The sequence below is a fragment of the Astyanax mexicanus genome, chromosome 21 (genome assembly GCF_023375975.1).
Source record: "Astyanax mexicanus isolate ESR-SI-001 chromosome 21, AstMex3_surface, whole genome shotgun sequence".
Taxonomy (NCBI): Eukaryota; Metazoa; Chordata; class Actinopteri; order Characiformes; family Acestrorhamphidae; genus Astyanax; species Astyanax mexicanus.
The window spans coordinates 37310929-37329800 of record NC_064428.1 but is presented as its reverse complement, the minus strand read 5'-3'; the positions used below and the strand labels follow the sequence as shown (position 1 = coordinate 37329800).

Here is an 18872-nt window from a genome sequence, read left to right as displayed (position 1 = left end):
GCTATACCTTTCACATATTTTCTATTATTATATTTTATAGACAATATTATTTTTTACATTGTCTACTATTATTATGATTCTGTATTTCATTCCCTTTAATTCCAATTCCAGATAATTATATGTTTCATAAAATAATGGCTAACTTTACACTTTGTATTGTTTATTTTATGAATTATACCACCACACAAAAGATCAAAACATCATATTGTAAAATAAATTTGAAACTCTTGTTTCAATACATCCTAATGTTTACACTTTATTTTAAATGGAGCAAATACAAATCACACATGAAATCTGAATAATGTACAATAATGATTTCTTTGTTAATATATTAATCACAGAATGAAACATTTTCAATAGTGTTCCTCATATCCTTACATTTATATTTATTTTACCTAACATAACAACTGTTACACTGGAAATAAAACACATATAATAAAACATTTAACTGATACACCTATGAACAGTTAAAGATAATAGAATAGATGGTGTTTGCACTCATTGGAAGCAAGATTAATTATATTGCTGGATAACTGATGATGTAATTAAAACTCCACTAGGTAGGATTGAGATTTTGTGCTTGTGGGCTCCCCCTACAGTTGTAGAGTGTAATAAATGTTTCAGGCGGATTAGTTTCTCTTTCTCGTTTTCTGGCTTTCACAGACATATCCGGTCTCTTTCCAGCTTCTGCTGGAGTGCAGAGTGTCTGTATGTTAGTTCGTAAAGAATGAACCAGTAGCCCTTGTAGAACTGTTAGAACTAAAGGTCGGAAAGCAGGCCGCAGTTCTCGCGAGCGTTGGTCGCGGCCGCCTCTGAAAACTTACTCAGAAAACTCAGAGGAGCTCCGGCACAGACACGAGAGCACCGCTATTCCTCCTATTACACCTCAATGCAGCGCTGCAGTGAGTTTCAAGCTGTAAATTCACTTCTTTAAAAAGATAAAATAAATCAAGGAAATACTGCCTAGTGGGGCTTTAACTCATTTAATCATTGGCAATATGTATATATTCGGCTTCAGTCTTTAATTTGTTTCTTATTTTTCTGAAAGCCCAAACTGCAAAAATTATCGGGCTTGTGACAATCAAGAAAGATGCTCCTAGAAGGAACACTGGTACGCCAATCATCACTGCTTTTACTATACCAAATACGCTTTTGGGCCAACAATTAAAACATTCATTTACCATTTTTTGTAAATCTGACTTCAACTGCGCTTTCCACCTATTCTTTATCCTCTCGTATTCCTCAATGATCCTTTGCTTCTCTTCCTCTTTTTGCCTTTCTTCTTCCTGTCTCACTCTCTCTTCTTCCTGTCTGATCTTCTCCTGAGCCTCTTCATACATGGCGTTAGTGTAGGACTTTCCACCGTTCTTCTGTATCAGCTCCTGAATCTTTTTCAGCAGTTCATCAACCTGAGTGCGGTCGTCAGGATCCTCGTTGTTGAGGAAGGTGTATCTGTCTCCACAGCTGTCAATCAGGTTTCTGAGATATTTGCTGGCGTGTATATATTCTTGTACAGTCGTTCCTTTCACGCTGTCTCTGAAAGTGAACACTATGATGGTGTACCTAGAAGCATCTTCTCCAAAGTTCTTCTGAATCCACTTCACAGTGTTCTGCTCTTCCTCTGTGATCTTCACCCCGAGTCTGATCACCAGCAGAAACACATGAGGACCAGGAACAGACATGTAGACGCACTTTTCTATTTCACGTTTCACTTCTTCAGGAGACATCGACGTGTCACAGAGTCCAGGAGTATCAATCACTGATATCAGTCGGCCATTCTCTTCATTATTTTCCTTTCTACAGATCTTAGTGGTTGACTCAGGAGAGCACTGCGCTGTAAAAGCCTCTCTGCCCAGGATGGAGTTTCCTGTTGCACTTTTCCCCGATCCAGTTTTACCCAGCAGCACAATCCTCACAGTAGATTCATCCATTTCTACAAATATAAAACGTTTCACATTATTTTACTTAAAAAATGTATGCAAAGATTACTACTAATTATGAGTACTGTCACTGTTACAGCACCAAGTTTGAGACCAATGAGGCACAATGCACAATTTAAAGAGATTCCTCACAGTTTAGTCTGTATTTGTCACGTCTGTTGCTGTAGGCACTCCTGCTCCTTCCACACTGAGCTCCAACGGAGGTTTACATCCTAACAACTACACTACCCAGAATGCACCACACGCTGACATCACGCACAAACCCACGCACGTGACACCTCACCTGCTTCCGCAAGGAGTATTGATTACCCCAGGGTATTTAAGGACGCTTCACGATTAAACTGGTGCAGCGTATTGCCTGTTTTCTACCACTTTACAAAGCTTTACCTTTCTGATTATGACCTTGCTTTTGTTTTCTCGATTTCTGATTGTGGATTTTTCTGTGTATGACCTGGACTGTTTCACGTTTTTCGATTATTGGATTATCTTTGATGCTGGCTTCCTCATGTTTGAACTCTGGACTGTTTTCCACTCATGGTATGGTTTTTCCTATGTGGCTTCTGTTTACCGGTGCTCTGATTGTTTCTGTTCGACTACCCGTTTCTCTGCCCTTCTTTTTAATAAATAATCCATTTTACTGTATCCGCGAGTGTTTGTATTCTGTGCACACCATGACAGTATCATATTTTTTTAGGAAGAAAAAGAGTAATGAAGAGAAACACATTTGTTGAGATTTGAGAGTCTAATACCGAAGCATATGAATCTGCTATCTAACTTAAACTGTGGACTGAATAAAATGATTGTTAATTGATTTTGAACAATTTAAATTGGCTAATCTGGATGAATTTGTATTTAAAATATTGGACAGAGTCATCTGCATACTTTCATACATAACTTTACAAGGCTAACATTCCAAGGCTGCAAGGACAGAGATATACCATGTTGACTAAAATTAAGATTTTAAACAAGATTTTTACCCACAGCCTCTATTTAGGGCATCAGTACCAAATTTGACAAAAATCTGAAAAAAGCTATTTTATAAAAATAAAAACACTCATATGTAATGTGGGCAGTCATAATATGATTAGTTTTAAGGCAGAAAAACAATAAGAAATAAAACTTGTTTTGTTCTGACAAATATTACATGCTTACCATCAGTAGATGGAGAGAATGACAGTATGTTTGACACCTCAGAAGGAGACTCTGGTGATAACAGAGAAAATATTTAACAGAAATGTTACAGATTATAAAGAAATATTTTGAAGACAATTACGCTTGGTATTACTAACTCTTGGTATCTTGGTAAGTCTTTGTGTTAACATAGAGTTCTGTAATTTAAATTAAAGTTGAACTTGACTGAAGCATGCATGCAATTCATTCACAGTATAGTAACACTGCAACTTAGTGTATACACAACGGTTTTAAACTTAATTGTTGCAGAAAGAATCATTTGGGAGCTTGTAATGGGCAGAATGGTGGTTTTAATGGTAAGGTTCATGGTGGCCCTTTAAATGCCATATAAATAATAAATTATTATTAATAAATAATAAATAAATAGCAAACCAAATACACAGAGAGCTTATATATATAGTGTCAGAACTACAGGATGAGAAAAAATAAGTAATATTCAATATAAATCAACATACAGTACATCGGCTATAACATTATAATATAATATTTATGCTTAATTTACTTGCTCATCACTTTCTGTCTAATTTTTACAAAATTAACAAAAGCAAATATTTTTGTGGAAATTTTCATGTATCAGATTTTATTTTCTTTCTCAAAAAATAAGAGAATGTTTAAATTACACAGCATATCAATAATCAAACCTCACCTGATGACGGATCTTCTTCATTGCCAAGTAGGGGATCTGGTATTCGTATTCATACAGATATTAAAATGTACAATTAAAGCACAGAATACAATAAAATACATTGAATTGGTGAATGAGCTTGTGTGCCTAGTATTTAGGATCATTTTAGAAATATGTACTTACCTGATTCTCCTGACATCATGTCTTAAAAGCCAGTTCTGAACAAAAATATTATATAATCAAAAGTAAATCAGCAGGTAAATTCATATATGAAATTATATGAATAGCTCACTGTATCTCTAATATAGTTGCACTCACTAGTATGTTTGTGTTCACTGTAGTGATGTGCACTGCAAAAAAATCCATTGGCAAAAACTAGACAAAATATATGCAAATCATATATATTACAAATATATGTATATTAAGCATAAATATCTGCCAATGGGGTGAGCACATTTTTTCTTAGTAAGATTTCTTACAAAAAGCAACGGCAAAGTCTCAAAATGAGTGAAGAAACACTTAAATCAAGCAAAAAAAAGTCACTGTATTTGGACACGAGAATCAGAATAACTTGATTTCTGCTTGATTTTGCTTATTTTGAGTTCAAATTACTTAAAATAAGGTACAAATTCTCAGTAAGAATGATTAAAATAATCTAACACTTACACACAATGCTTAGTAAGATAAACTAAAAGTCTTATTAGAGAAGAAAATAAGATTTATTGCCTTAAATTTAGAAAATTTCATTTAAGATTTAGTTTTTTGCAGTGTGTACAGCACAAAAGGTTGATTTGAGTATTATCAAACTATTTTAGTAATTTTAATCTCTTCTGTAATAAACATACTGTAATCAGGGTTGGGAAGGTTACTTTTAAAATGTAATCCCTTACAGATTACTGATTACATCACTCAAAATGTAATTTGTAACGTAATCTGATTACTTTGGATTACTTACAGTACTGTAGTTTTTTAAAGCCTGAATGAATGTAGCAACCACATATTGCATATTATTGTTTTATTTTTCTTTCCAGTTAACAAATAGATAAACAAATAAAACAGCCTTTTCAATCACTCTATAGAAATACTCATGAAAGCATTTCATCAAACAATTTTATGAAACACTTCTATAAATTGATGATAAAACCATTAAAAACCATTAAAAACCAAACAATGTAACAACAACTGTAAGCTATCTAATTATTAGTAAAATAAACAGCTCTAAAACATTCTGAAGCTCAGTTATATATGTCTTCAGATAATAAGCAAAAGCTTTTATTCATCCAGCTTTGGGAAAAGAAAAAATCTATTTAGCAGAAATACAGTTCAATTAAACTTGCTGTTGTTCAGAAAATATCTAAAATACTACACAGTTTTACATTAAATTAATAGTTAAAATCAATGTTTTTCCTTGTCCAACTGCTCCAAAAGCCTTTTAAAACCCTTGTAAAACAGCAACAGTTATGAAAAGCAAGGAGCATTTAATGATGTCCAATTGTTTTATTGTGTATTATCTCTACTGTCATTAAAAGTCCCTAAAAAATAAAAGAGATTTTGACATTATGGTACTTACTTTACGATGTTTAGTAGATGAATGAACTGTGTAACTGCTTCTGAATCAGTCTTGTTCAGGTAACCTGAAGCCGTCCAGGTGTTGATTACTTCCAAAGAAAAATCCCACCTTTACCACAGAATGGGCGACTCTTATTGCTTCATTCCTGTCATGTGGACAGTTTTCTCTTCACAAAGTACAGAAATTACACAAAAACATTCAATCTCCTTATAGTGTCTGAATACACAACAGCATTAAATATATAGTGTATAAGCTACTGTATATTAGCCTGTATTATCTGTACTGTAAATATCCAGTGTACTATCCTCCACTCCCTTCAAAAAAACACTAAAACTACAATAGAGCTGAGTAACACCATCCGGTTTAGTCGACCGGTAAAAGTTCCTGATGTTACCCTGGTGAATATGAATTAAACTAAACTGGGGTGGGTTTCCCGAAAGCTTCGTAACGCTAAGAACTTCGTTAACTCGTACTTAAGATTGATCGTTAATTAAAGAGTGTTTCCCAAACCCGTGCGTAACTAAAGTACTACGTAAACTCACTCGCAGATTAACGAGTGCTCTGACCCAGTCGTTATTCTTAAAGAGCTTCTTTAGGGAATCTCGACTTGCAGTTCAGCCCCTTAAACACCAGGGACCGCCAATTTTGAGGGAGAAAAATTATAGTTTCCATGGTTTATTACATTATGTTACAATTAATTATAATCAATTCTGTAATTCGGCTGGTATAGACTCCAGCCACCCCCCGCTGCGACCCTTAACGGATAAAGCGGTTGACGATGAGTGAGTGAGTGAGTGAATGAGTTATATTATATTATATTATATTTTAATGCCAACTTTGTCTGTGGCTTGTAGTTTAACTGGGCATATTGGAATTGACCAATCAATCCCACGAATAAATAATTAAAATCCAGATTCCTGCGGATGATGCTCACGGTTTAAGCAAAGCTGCAAAGTCACCAAGTCCGTGGATTCTGTAATCAGGCTGTTACTGTGCCATACACACACTTATATACACTTCCAAACAGGGAATTACAGCACAACACAATATATTTCCATGCTATTGGGAAAATCCCTGGTACTGTAGGTCCGGTGCACGGGACGCCTGCGGTGTCTTTAATCACACCTACACGTATTGTAAAGGGTATCGGTGAATGTGCAGGTAATATTTAATTTAATTATTCCTTAATCAGGTGATTCTAACCAACATTGTGGCCGTTCATCTGGGCAAACTCTGGGGTGTGTCAGCTCACAAATATATAAATACCAGTCAAAAGTTGGACAAGTCTCAATCAATGTTTTTTTTTTTTTTTTTTTACATTGTCAATTATTATTAAAACCATGAAAACTATTAATTGACGCATATGGAATAATCTATTAAACAAAAAGGTGCATGGCCTTAACAATCCCCTGACCTAAACCCAACTGAGATGGGTTCTTCCTTCGTTAATTTTCACTTTGCGAAGCTCTTTGGGAAACACTCGCAGAACTGTCTCGTTCTTTACTCACGTCATTCGTTCGTTATTCGCTAAGATTGATCGTTTTCGGGAAACCCACCCCAGATTACTTTGGATTACTTACAATATTGTCGTTTTTTTAAACCTGAATAAATGTAGAAACCACATATTGCATATTATTCTTGTATTTTTCTTTCCAGTTAACAAATAGATAAACAAATAAAACAGCCTTTTCAATCACCCAAAATACTCATGAAAGCATTTCATCAAACAATTTTATGAAACACTTCTATAAATTGATGATAAAACCATTAAAAACCAAACAATGTAACAACAACTGTAAGCTATCTAATTATTAGTAAAATAAACAGCTCTAAAACATTCTGAAGCTCAGTTATATATGTCTTCAGATAATAAGCAAAAGCTTTTATTCATCCAGCTTTGGGAAAAGAAAAAATCTATTTAGCAGAAATACAGTTCAATTAAACTTGCTGTTGTTCAGAAAATATCTAAAATACTACACAGTTTTACATTAAATTAATAGTTAAAATCAATGTTTTTCCTTGTCCAACTGCTCCAAAAGCCTTTTAAAAACCCTTGTAAAACAGCAACAGTTATGAAAAGCAAGGAGCATTTAATGATGTCCAATTGTTTTATTGTGTATTATCTCTACTGTCATTAAAAGTCCCTAAAAAATAAAAGAGATTTTGACATTATGGTACTTACTTTACGATGTTTAGTAGATGAATGAACTGTGTAACTGCTTCTGAATCAGTCTTGTTCAGGTAACCTGAAGCCGTCCAGGTGTTGATTACTTCCAAAGAAAAATCCCACCTTTACCACAGAATGGGCGACTCTTATTGCTTCATTCCTGTCATGTGGGCTGTTTTCTCTTCACAAAATATAACACAAAAATCTAATTCCATCGCCTCATATTGTCTAAATACACAACAGCATTAAATATATAGTGTATAAGCTACTGTATATTAGCCTGTATTACCTGTACTGTAAATATCCAGCGTATTATCCTCTACTCCCTTAAAAAACACTAAAACTATAATAGAGCTGAGTAACACCATCCGGTTTAGTCGACCGGTAAAAGTACCTGATGTTACCATAGTGAATATCAATGTAGCTAAACTGGTTTTCAGAGACTGAATTTATTATTTATTTATTTATTTATTTTATTGAACCAATTAAATTATATTACTATCAATTATATTATATCATATTATATCGGCAACTTTGTCTGTGGCTTGTAGTCTAACTGGGCATATTGGAATTGACCAATCAATCCCACGAATAAATAATTAAAATCCAGATTAGCTATGCAGTGTCTTTAATCCCACCTACGCGTATTGTAAAGGGTATCGGTGAATGTGCAGGTAATATTTAATTTAATTATTCCTTAACCAGGTGCTTCTAACCAACATTGTGGCCGTTCATCTGGGCAAACTCTGGGGTGTGTCAGCTCACAAATATATAAATACCAGTCAAAAGTTTGGACACGTCTCATTCAATGTTTTTTTTTTTGTTTGTTTACATTGTCGATTAATATTAAAACCATGAAAACTATTAATTGACACATATGGAATTATCTAGTAAACAAAAAGGTGTATGGCCTTCACAATCCCCTGACCTAAACCCAACTGAGATGGTGATTTGAGAGGAGCTGCGTGAAGGAAAAGCAGTAATTATTGTTTAGCACCTCCAGGAACTCCTTCCTTCAAGACTCTGAGAAAACTATTCCAGGTGACTCTCCCTCATGAAGACACTGAGATTAAAATACAAAGAGTGTTCAGATCTGTCCTCAAAGATAAATGTATAAAGTATAAAATTGTATCCAATTAAATTTTCATTTTGTTGCAGTAGTGCATTCTTGAATATATATATATATATATATTCTTTTTTTTTTATTTAGTGTTTCGATATATTGATATCAAGAAAATACCATGAAATATAATGATAATATTTTAGGGTCATATCAATCACCCCTGTTGCTAATGCAATAAGACACTTTTAGTAAAGAACTAAAAGTGAGCAAAAAATAAGTTTATTATTCGTATGATGTTTCTGAAGATGAGTAAAATCTTAAAATCTCAATGAACTCTGTGTGATTCAATACTTTTTAATACTTTTACAATATTTACAACTCACTATTGTGCAAAAAGCTTGTATTTCCATGTTTTCTGTTTTTCACTTTTTGTCATAATGTGAATCCATGAGTTGATGTTTATATAGTATCAGAATTTCTTCATGCAGGGACCAATAGAAATGCTCCAAAATAAAATAAATGGAGCAAATTCAGTCCCACAAACGTCTTTTTATTTTTCTAATGAATGCGCCGATGACTCCGCTCATCAGAAAGATCAGCAGCTTCAGGAAGAAGCAGATCCAGGACTGGGTTAAAATCCCTGTTAGAGAAAGAACTACGATAATAATCAGCCCGATTCCGAATCCCTGAATCGTACATCGGAAAATCGCACAGAGCTCCATAATCATAGCCTTCAGAAGGGCCCCCACTATCTCCTGGCAGATCTTCTTTGCGCTGCTGATCTGTTCCTCTTTTTCCTCACTGTTCTTCTCCTCCTCTCCTCCTCTCCTGTGGCGCTCTCCTCCGTTCTGCTGCATCGCTCCCTCCATCTTCTAAATAAAGTACTGAAAAAGTGTAATTAAGTAAAAGTACCTTTACTTTGCTAAAAATCTACTCGAGTAAAAGTAAAAAAGTACTCAATTTAAAATGTACTTTGAGTAAAAGTTACATAGTTACTTTTAATTATTTGATGTAAAAAAGTACAACAAATCATAAATTAAATCGTTTTTAAATGAACTATTATTCTACATAATAATTTGGAGATTTAAGGCAGTATTTGTTCAGATCACACCATAAAACAAACTGTTGTAAGTTTCTTTTAAAAAGAGTATTTACTAAGACCCTGATACTGTCAAAATTCCTCCTCTTTTTCTTTCCATTTTCTTTCTTTTCTCCACATACAAACCAAATATATTTATATATATTTGTCTGTTGTCTTTTGTAGCTGTTTTGCTCTCTTTGTTGTCATTCCTTAATATTTGTCTTGCTTTTATGCTATATTTTTTTCTCCCGCTTTTTTCTTGTTATTTTTGTCCTTCTTACTTTTTTGCCCCTACCTCTCCCCCCTCTCTTCTTTGTGTCTGTAATGTTGCTTTTATTATTATATATCTAACATAACTCTATATAAACACTAACAATGATTAGTTGGTCCTCCGTAGTAAATAAATAAACCAAACTATTACACAGCAATACACAATAGTTTCTGCATTAGAACTGGACATTGAATAATACACTTCAATTGCATAAAATTGGGTAAAATGTCATAAATGTAATGCTGATGTATCCCAGCATGCAGCTTTTAAAAAATTCGTAATGTAAAATGAATGACAATTGAATGAATCAATAGTAATGCTTAAAAAAAATAAGAATAAAATATTTTATAACAATGACTTTTATTGTTCAAGTTAAATGCGCATTTTTTCTTCTTCTGTAAAGATTCCAATTTGGAGATTGAAGTTTTTTGCAAGACAGTGAAGATATGTGCGTATATTTTAGAGCATTTGTTCAGAATCATCTAAATATCTTTTTTTTAAAGATTAGTAAATATGCTGTTATATTTAGGCTTAAAAATAACATTCAAATTAAGTTATTTACTCAACACCCAATGGCATTATTGGATATTGTGTAAAGGACATAATATTAGACAGGCATTTTGAATGTTATTGCTGTATATCTCTGTATTAAATTGATATAAATCATTAATAATCCAGTAATACTACAATAATATCCCATTATACATTCATGTTTTAATAATTTTCATCTGTACTACCACCATTAAAAGTTCCTAAAATTAAAAGAGATTTTGACATTATTGGTACTTACTTTACGATGTTTAGTAGATGAATGAACTGTTAAACTGCTTCTGAATCAGTCTTGTTCAGGTAACCTGAAGCCGTCCAGGTGTTGATTACTTCCAAAGAAAAATCCCACCTTTACCACAGAATGGGCGGCTCTTATTGCTTCATTCCTGTGATGTGGACAGTTTTCTCTTCATAAAGTACAAAAATTACACAAAAAACACATTCAATCTCCTCATAGTGTCTAAATACACAACAGCATTAAATATATAGTGTATAAGTTACTGTATATTAGCCTGTATTACCTGTACTGTAAATATCCAGTGTATTATCCTCCACTCCCTTAACAAAACGCTAAAACTATAGAGCTGAGTAACACCATCCGGTTTATTCGACCGGTAAAAGTACCTGATGTTACCATAGTGAATATCAATGTAGCTAAACTGGTTTTCAGAGACTGAATGGTGTACTTTCCCCAACATAAACCAAGTCAGAGATTGGCGTTCTATCAGATGTAAGGATGTTCTGTGTAGAACAGACCTTCTTCTGAATACAACACTCTATTATATGTTTTTTTTTTATGGCACCTGAGGTATTTCAATAACCGATGTTAATTTTTAAGGTGGAATGGAATTTTTGGAACCGAAAGATGGAGAAAAATAAAGCTATTTCATAGTTTAAAACTCGTAGATAGATAGTATTTACAAAAGATAATTTAAGATGGAAAAAATATAAGAAATGTTATTGGCTCTAACTAGCTCTACATGTATGTTGTCCCAGCTGGAACACATTTGACCTTCAGTGTTGAAATGTGGTTGAAGTAATGTCTGTTAACGTATAATGTTAAATGGTTGTGCAAACAATGAAATTTTAACATTGAATCAACATAATGTATTCAATGTAAAAAAATAAAAACGGTTGGATGGAGGGAAGAAAAAGTGGTATGGAAGAGTAAAAAAACTGTATAACATGACGAAAAATGTTCGATTTTATTTGTATTCTCTCTCTCTGAATATATATATATATATATATATATATATATATATATATATATATATATCTGAGATATAGGAACTGAACAACTACAAACAAAAAGCTTTAATTACTACAAGTAGCTAAAAGTATAAAATACTATGATTAAGAGTGTTATTAATAATAAAAAAAAATTATGCAGGTATGGTGAAGAATTGGGGCCAAATTGAAAATAAATGATTGCAAATAAAATAAAATCACTTTTTAATCCCTTCATCCAATCGGTTTTAAAATGATATGGTGATGAAATGTAAAATTCTATTTTAAAAGGCAGAAGATTGAGGACATTATGTTGATTCAACATGTATGTAAAATTAAATGCTTTTTCAATGTTGTTTCGATGTTGAAACAACAACAGACATTACTTCAACCATGTTTCAACCACATTTTCTTATTATTTTAATTTTTGATTAATTACATTTATTTTTACCTAATGTTTTATATTTTGCTTCTTATGTTCTAAGTTCATTATTATTTATTTTAACATTTCTTATCATTCTTGTCATTTAAGTTTACTTTTACTATCACCTTTTTATTTATATTATGTTATAAATTCTTTAAATACATTTTATGTGTAAATTTTGTCAGTTTTCCCGAGTGAAAATAAAGGTAGATTGATTGATTTCAACGTTGAAGGTAGTTTATAGAACCCTTTAAAAATACTTTTACTTATAAAAACTGTAAATTGTAGTATGTTTCTATACACAGATACAGTTAAATAATGATGCCAACGACAGTAAAAAGTATATTAAAGTGTATTTTTCACAAATCTACCACCTTTTTAAGCCATCGAGACTACAGATGTGAAATGTGACCCAAAAAAGACTTTTAACTTTTAAAAGTTATTTGTCTCTCTCTAGTGGTGAACTGATGTAACAAAACTTTACATCCAGTTTTGACCCAAAGCATAAACAACTAGAGATCTGATACTTTATGGTGTTTTGGTCCTCAGTACCATGTTCCAAAATATTACAGTATTTGTAAGCCATGTATCAAAAGTAATGTATTAAAATACATTCTCTCACATTTCATGTTTTACTTATGTTAAAAATGAAACACATTTGCACAGATTTTGAACAGATTTTACTGCAATTTCCTCGTACAAGAAGAATCATTACAGATAGAATATAGATTAGAATATATATATATATATGCTAATGTTTTGTTAATACGCACAATATGTAACAGTATATAAGGAATATGCATGTATCCAAAGCACATACATCAAGCAGTTAAAACAAGGTCACCTCACTGTGAAAACTAAACAACTAAACTAAATATGAAAAAAAGTTGCCATAAATGTTGATCATATGATCTCCACCAATTATACAAGACTTAAATGCACTAGAAATGCAAGAAACATTCAATGCAATAAATTCTCAGCTTTATTAGCCGTATTAATATGATTTTAACTTCTTATAAGAAAGGTAAAAGAAGCCCTGTAACAATAATTAAATATATACATTATATTTATTTTAAGGTACAGAATATATAATACAGAAGGTACAGAGTCCCTATACAGTAGAAGCTAGTGGAGATTTTCTGTTTCTGTTTCAAATACATTTAACATCTTGTAGCCCTATTTTCTTGTATACCCCTGGTTTTCAATGTTTCACCTCAATGTTAATCTGGCCGTTGAATGGACCAATAAAAATGCTCCAAAATGACTTACAATATTTTTTTTTTACATTGACTTCCATTTTTTCTTCTCTTACAAAGTTTCCATTTTGGAGATTGGAGGTTATTGCAAGACAGTGAAAATATGTGCTTATATTTTAGTGCATCAGCTCAGCATCATGCTTTTGTCTGACTGTTCTTAATTAATTTAGGGGAACTAAGTTAAGTAAAGCTAACTTAAGTAAACAAAACTGTAATTCTTAAACAAAAAACATTTTATTTTAAAGTTAAAGGAGTGCTGGATGTTAATCTACACAGATTTCTCTCCTCAAAACTGTTTATTTGGGTGAGTAAAGCGCTTTTGTTTATTTACAGTAAGCTTAAATTTACAAAATTCCACTGAGGCTGGGTGCAGCAGCATTAGCATTAGCAGCTAACCACTAGCTCTAGTCGAGGTTATAGAAAGAGCTAGCGCTTTGTGAGGTTAGCAGCTAATGCTAATACTTCTCCAGCCTTGGTGCTGGAGAAACTTCACTGAAACTTTTGTATAACTAATACCTGACTGGTAGAATTTGTACATAAGACGCACCGTAGTATAAAGAGCACTGACGATTTTGGGGGAAAATTAAAGGATTTATAGTGCGCCTTATATCGTGAAAAATACGCTTCTGTAGCTTCTGTTCTAATTTGTATCAACCTAGTTATAACAGTTAAATATCGTTATATATATATATCTATATATATATATATATATATAACCACCCAATGTCCCCACAAGAGTGTGCATTTACTACATATTTGAAGCGAATTCTGGGATGGTCCTGATGTTGTTTTGGGTGTTTATTGATTTATGATTAATTTATTAAATGTTGTCTTTCCCCCTCTCTTGGCTGTTTCATTCTTTTACATTTCCAACCAATCAGAGAACCAATAAGGGGTAAAAATATGATTGCAATTGGAAATGCAATTTCTGCTAATAAATGAATTTTGTATACTATAGCTACTGGTATTGTCACTCCTGCTACCACGATGGCCAAAGCTATCCCTACCAAAAGTCCTATCACAGTTCCTGATGGTTTTCTACAACAAGTTCCACTGCTTTCTTCACTGCTTTCTCCAGATCTTCTGTTATTCACACCTTGTCTCGTCCTATTTTGCTGCTCCTGTAGCCTTCTTATTTCCTCAGAAATTCTATTTCTCTCCTCTAACACCTCCTCTAACTTCCTCCTCGCCTCCTCTGCCATTCTTAACCGGGTCTGCATTTCCTGATTCTCTCTTTCTGTCCTCTTTCTCTCCTCCTCTCTTATTTGTTCCTCCCTCTCTCTAGTCCTCCTCTCCTCCTCTTCTTTCTCTCGCTCCTCCTTTTGATTTATCTCCTCCTGGGCCTGCTGGAACATCTCATTGGTGTAATATTTCCTGACCAAAGCATCGATTTTTTCAACGAGTTTCTGAGCCTGAAAGCGATCCTCTGAATTAACGTTATTAAATGAGTGATATCCACCCGCACAACTTTTAATAAGATGATCCAACGGCTGACTTACTTTAATAAACTGATCTAAAGGCATGACCAGCTGGTCTGCATGAGTGAACAGAACAATAGTGTGTTTTAAAGCATCTTCTCCAAAGTTCTCTTGAATCCACTTCACAGTGTTTCTCTCCTCTGCAGTGAATCTGGCATCCAGTCTGATCACCAGCAGGAACGCGTGAGGACCAGGAACAGCCAGCTGCACACAATTCTTTATTTTAGCTTTCAGATCTTTTTCACTCAGAGACGTATCGAACAGTCCTGGAGTGTCGATGACTGAGATCTTCCTCCCCAACACTGTGACTTCACGCTTCTCACAGTTTCTGGTCACAGATTCAAAAGAGAAACTTGCACGGAATTTCTTTTCTCCCAGGATGATGTTTCCTGCTGAACTCTTCCCTGATCCAGTCTTTCCCAGCAGGATGATCCGTAAATCCTTATCTGCAGATTAAACAAATTAATTAGCATGTATAAACCGTTCAGACACTGCACCCATTGTAATGAACATGACGTGTTTTCTTCTTTTTTATGATTTGTTGCACTTAACACAGACTGAGCCCTTCAGTACGGATGATTATCTTCAGTACAGCCAATCAAACAACAGCTTAGCCCCTTATATATTTGGCAAATTGGCATGCACATTCACTGTTGGATAACATAAGATTTTGTTTAGGTTTTTACTCCATTCCAAATAAATGTTGCAAAGCAGACGATCTGTTATTTCCAGCCATGCAAGACTCGCCTTTAAGTCCAAAATACTGGAAACAGAAGGTCAGATTACCCGTTCAGAAACATATGTTTTGCATCACTGTAGAGTTTGTCACCTTTGACTCAATAATGCACAAACAACACGATTTCTTTTTCGCTTTTTTTTCATATTTCATTTCGATCCATAGGAGGTGTACTTTTCCCATCGTTACGATAGCAAACACACACTGACACACCCTAAATCAAGCTGCACGGTGCACAGTTGACGGCTCATCTATAGATAAGTAAAATAGGGTCCTTAATGCTAAATCTGGAATGGTCCTAATGTTGTTTCAGTTGTTTATTAATTTCTTGTTCATGTCTTTCCCCATCCATTGGCTGTCTTGTTCTTTTACAGCAGAAGCATATTTTACATTACTCTATTGTAACGTTTAACTCAATAATGCACCTTCCCGACAAAGGCAATCCCATAATGCATTTCAGCAGCTCAGGTTTAAAAACATGGCGGACGGAGTCGGCACAAATGTAAGTAAGTTTCTTCTGTATTTCCACTCACTGTAGATTTAATACTGTTTTAAGTTGTTTTCCAGTGTTGTTTTCGCCTGTATCCACCGGCTGAATCCACCGTTAGCTTGACGCTAAGATAACTACTGCTAGCATGCTAGGCTAAACCTGCCGGTGCGCTAGCAACATCAGGTGGTTGTGTAAACCTGTTAGATGGAATAACTGCAGATTAACTCAGTGGTTTAATGTGTAAATAGTGGAATTATGATTACTGTTACTAATTCAGATTAATTCAGATTTTGTCCCGAGGTATGAATGGGATTATCAGGCCAGCGAAGAGGCTCTAACTATGGGGAAAAGAGGCAACATTAGTTCCTTTTATGAAGAGTTCTTTTCCTTTGAATTTAATAAAGTTTTCTCTCTTAACATTATTTATTTAGCTTGTTGTCTTTTTATTGTAACTATGCTTAGTTTAGTATCACATCTAAACTAGTGAGTAGATCATGATCATACTCTGAGTATGAACAGACAGGAAGTGTATAAATAAAAGTAAATCTTGAATATTTAATTGTATCTGTAATTTTTGGATGAGTACATTGCTGTAGAAATGTAAAGGAAAGAGAATTAGCTGCTGCTGTTTGAGATATATCCTGAGGTAAATGGTTAATAACTTTAGTTATTAGTAAAAAGAGCTCAGGAGCACAGCGCGCTAAACGTAAAAGCGTATGCTGACTCCAGAGCGTGTCCTGAACGCACTGCCTTATAAGATCCCTTATCGGTTAAAATGCTGCAGAACGAGGAAGCTGCCTTTGAAGGCAGTGACTACCTAGACAGCTTCTTTCAGATTGGAACGCAGATAATGGCTTCATATATATATATATATATATATATTTTTTTTTTTTTATCACTAGTTATTTACCCTTATATAAGGATTTAATAATAATAATATTAATAATAATAATAATAATAATAATAATAATAATAATAATAATAATAATAATAATAATGAAATAGCAGATGCACACTTAAGTAAAGCCAGCATACAAAGGCTCGTTTTAACCAATTATATCTGATTTAAAACATATTTTTAATCATGTTTAGAGATATTCTAGTATCTAGGCATGCTATGGGAATTAAAGTCATGTAAATACTCAAAGCTACTTAAACAACACGAAACAAAAACCTAACAGGAACCTGATGAGTGCAGACATTTCCAAACATGTCTAGCGTGTCTGACAGTTTCCAGAAACTGATCACGTTCTTGCCGAATCACATTCTTCTGCTGGCTCGTAGTGGTTTTACTTAAGACAGGCCTTTATTTTTTTCTTTTAACCTGTCACTTGTTCCAAAACCGAACCGTTTCAATGTTTTTTTTTCATGATTTGTAAAATTAATTGTTATTTACATGTAGAGTTTGTTGATGTTTAATTCAAGGCCTACTGTACCTGCTTACCCAATCAGAAGTCCAGAAAATACCAATACTCTTGAACATATTCATTTTACATGCTTGTACCACCCAAATTGCCAAACTATTATTATTTATGTTTCATTATTATTATGATTAATATTTCTACCAGCCCGCTACTAAAGCTAATGCAGATGATTTCTGATTGACGTAGTGACAAGCCCAGAGTCAGCAGACCAAAACCAAGCTGTGGCACAGGTTAAAAAATAACCTAAAAATACCAAATACTAAAAATAATAAATAAAAGCACCAGAAACTGTTTTACAAACATGTTTTTTGTTGCCTTTAGTTAATCTTGGCTAAGCTTTGACAAGTAAAACATTGGTAGCATTTTACAATAAGGGTGCATTAAATATAAGTACTTAAGACACTCATAAACACAGTTAAATTGTTGAGAAATGTCTCAAGCACTTATTAATGGACAACTAGATATTATTCATTATTCTATGATGCTTAAGAATCTTTTAAATAAAAATTAACTTTAAATGATTAAGATTTCAACAAAAAATAGTGTCAATTAATAATTAGTTGAGCAATTTCACCAACTATTTAATCAAGTATTGTTAATAATTGTACCCATATATTTTCAAATGCTTCATAACAACATTAAAATTCAATAAAGTAATACTGTTTTAATGCTTTCAAATTTTGCTGTTCAGTGTTTGACTGAATGTAAATGAGTAAAATTTGCTATTAGAACAATTTTATCAATCTATGAAACTGATGACATTTGCTTTTATTAGATACTGTACTCCACACACGGTTTCTTTACAGCACTACATTACTTCTCTACCACTAATTATACCTTTTTCTACACGTTTCTATCATTTCACTTAATTTCCAAAATGATTTCCATACTCACCTACATCAGCCATTTCTCTTTTCGTGAAAGGAACCTTTCAGCCAATGCAGCCAACAACAGTATAAGAATGATGAGGAACACAAAAAAGGAAGGTACATAAGAAAAACAAACAGTCAAAGCATAACTTGCATAATAATAATAATAATACGTTCATCCAGTGCTATCAGTTAGCTCAGGATAGCTCTAAAGCAAGGATACAGCTAAAGTCACCTGTCTGGAACAGATTGTAGACTGTGATTGGTGGAGAGTCTACATAACTGGCATGCGCATTCAGTATTAGATAATATCAGTTTCAGTTCTGTGATTTTTTACATTCTTCTGAAGCTGGTTAGACACTTTAAACGAGCAGTTATTTCCAGTCATGTGAGACTAGAATCTGTTTAAACGTGAGACGCCAAAATACTGGAAACAGAAGATCAGATTATCCTTTCAGAAGAATGTTTTACATCACTGAACAGTGTAGCTACTGCGCTTGTGCAGATCTCC

General features: G+C 33.5%; 2 protein-coding genes across 2 annotated transcripts; both read right to left on the bottom strand.

Annotated features, from left to right (window-relative positions):
- Window positions 1-263: 263 nt before the first annotated feature.
- Window positions 264-4110, bottom strand: LOC103046497 (GTPase IMAP family member 7). The gene is made up of 3 exons (XM_049469723.1): window positions 3778-4110; window positions 3093-3143; window positions 264-1933 (listed from the first exon to the last, which is right to left on the bottom strand). The coding sequence occupies exon 3, from the start codon at window positions 1929-1931 to the stop codon at window positions 984-986; it is 948 nt and encodes a 315-aa protein (XP_049325680.1). The 5' UTR covers window positions 1932-1933; window positions 3093-3143; window positions 3778-4110; the 3' UTR covers window positions 264-983.
- A 9940-nt stretch (window positions 4111-14050) lies between these two features.
- Window positions 14051-18509, bottom strand: LOC111197466 (GTPase IMAP family member 9-like). The gene is made up of 2 exons (XM_022686869.2): window positions 18387-18509; window positions 14051-15288 (listed from the first exon to the last, which is right to left on the bottom strand). The coding sequence occupies exons 1-2, from the start codon at window positions 18397-18399 to the stop codon at window positions 14177-14179; spliced, it is 1125 nt and encodes a 374-aa protein (XP_022542590.2). The 5' UTR covers window positions 18400-18509; the 3' UTR covers window positions 14051-14176.
- Window positions 18510-18872: the final 363 nt, after the last annotated feature.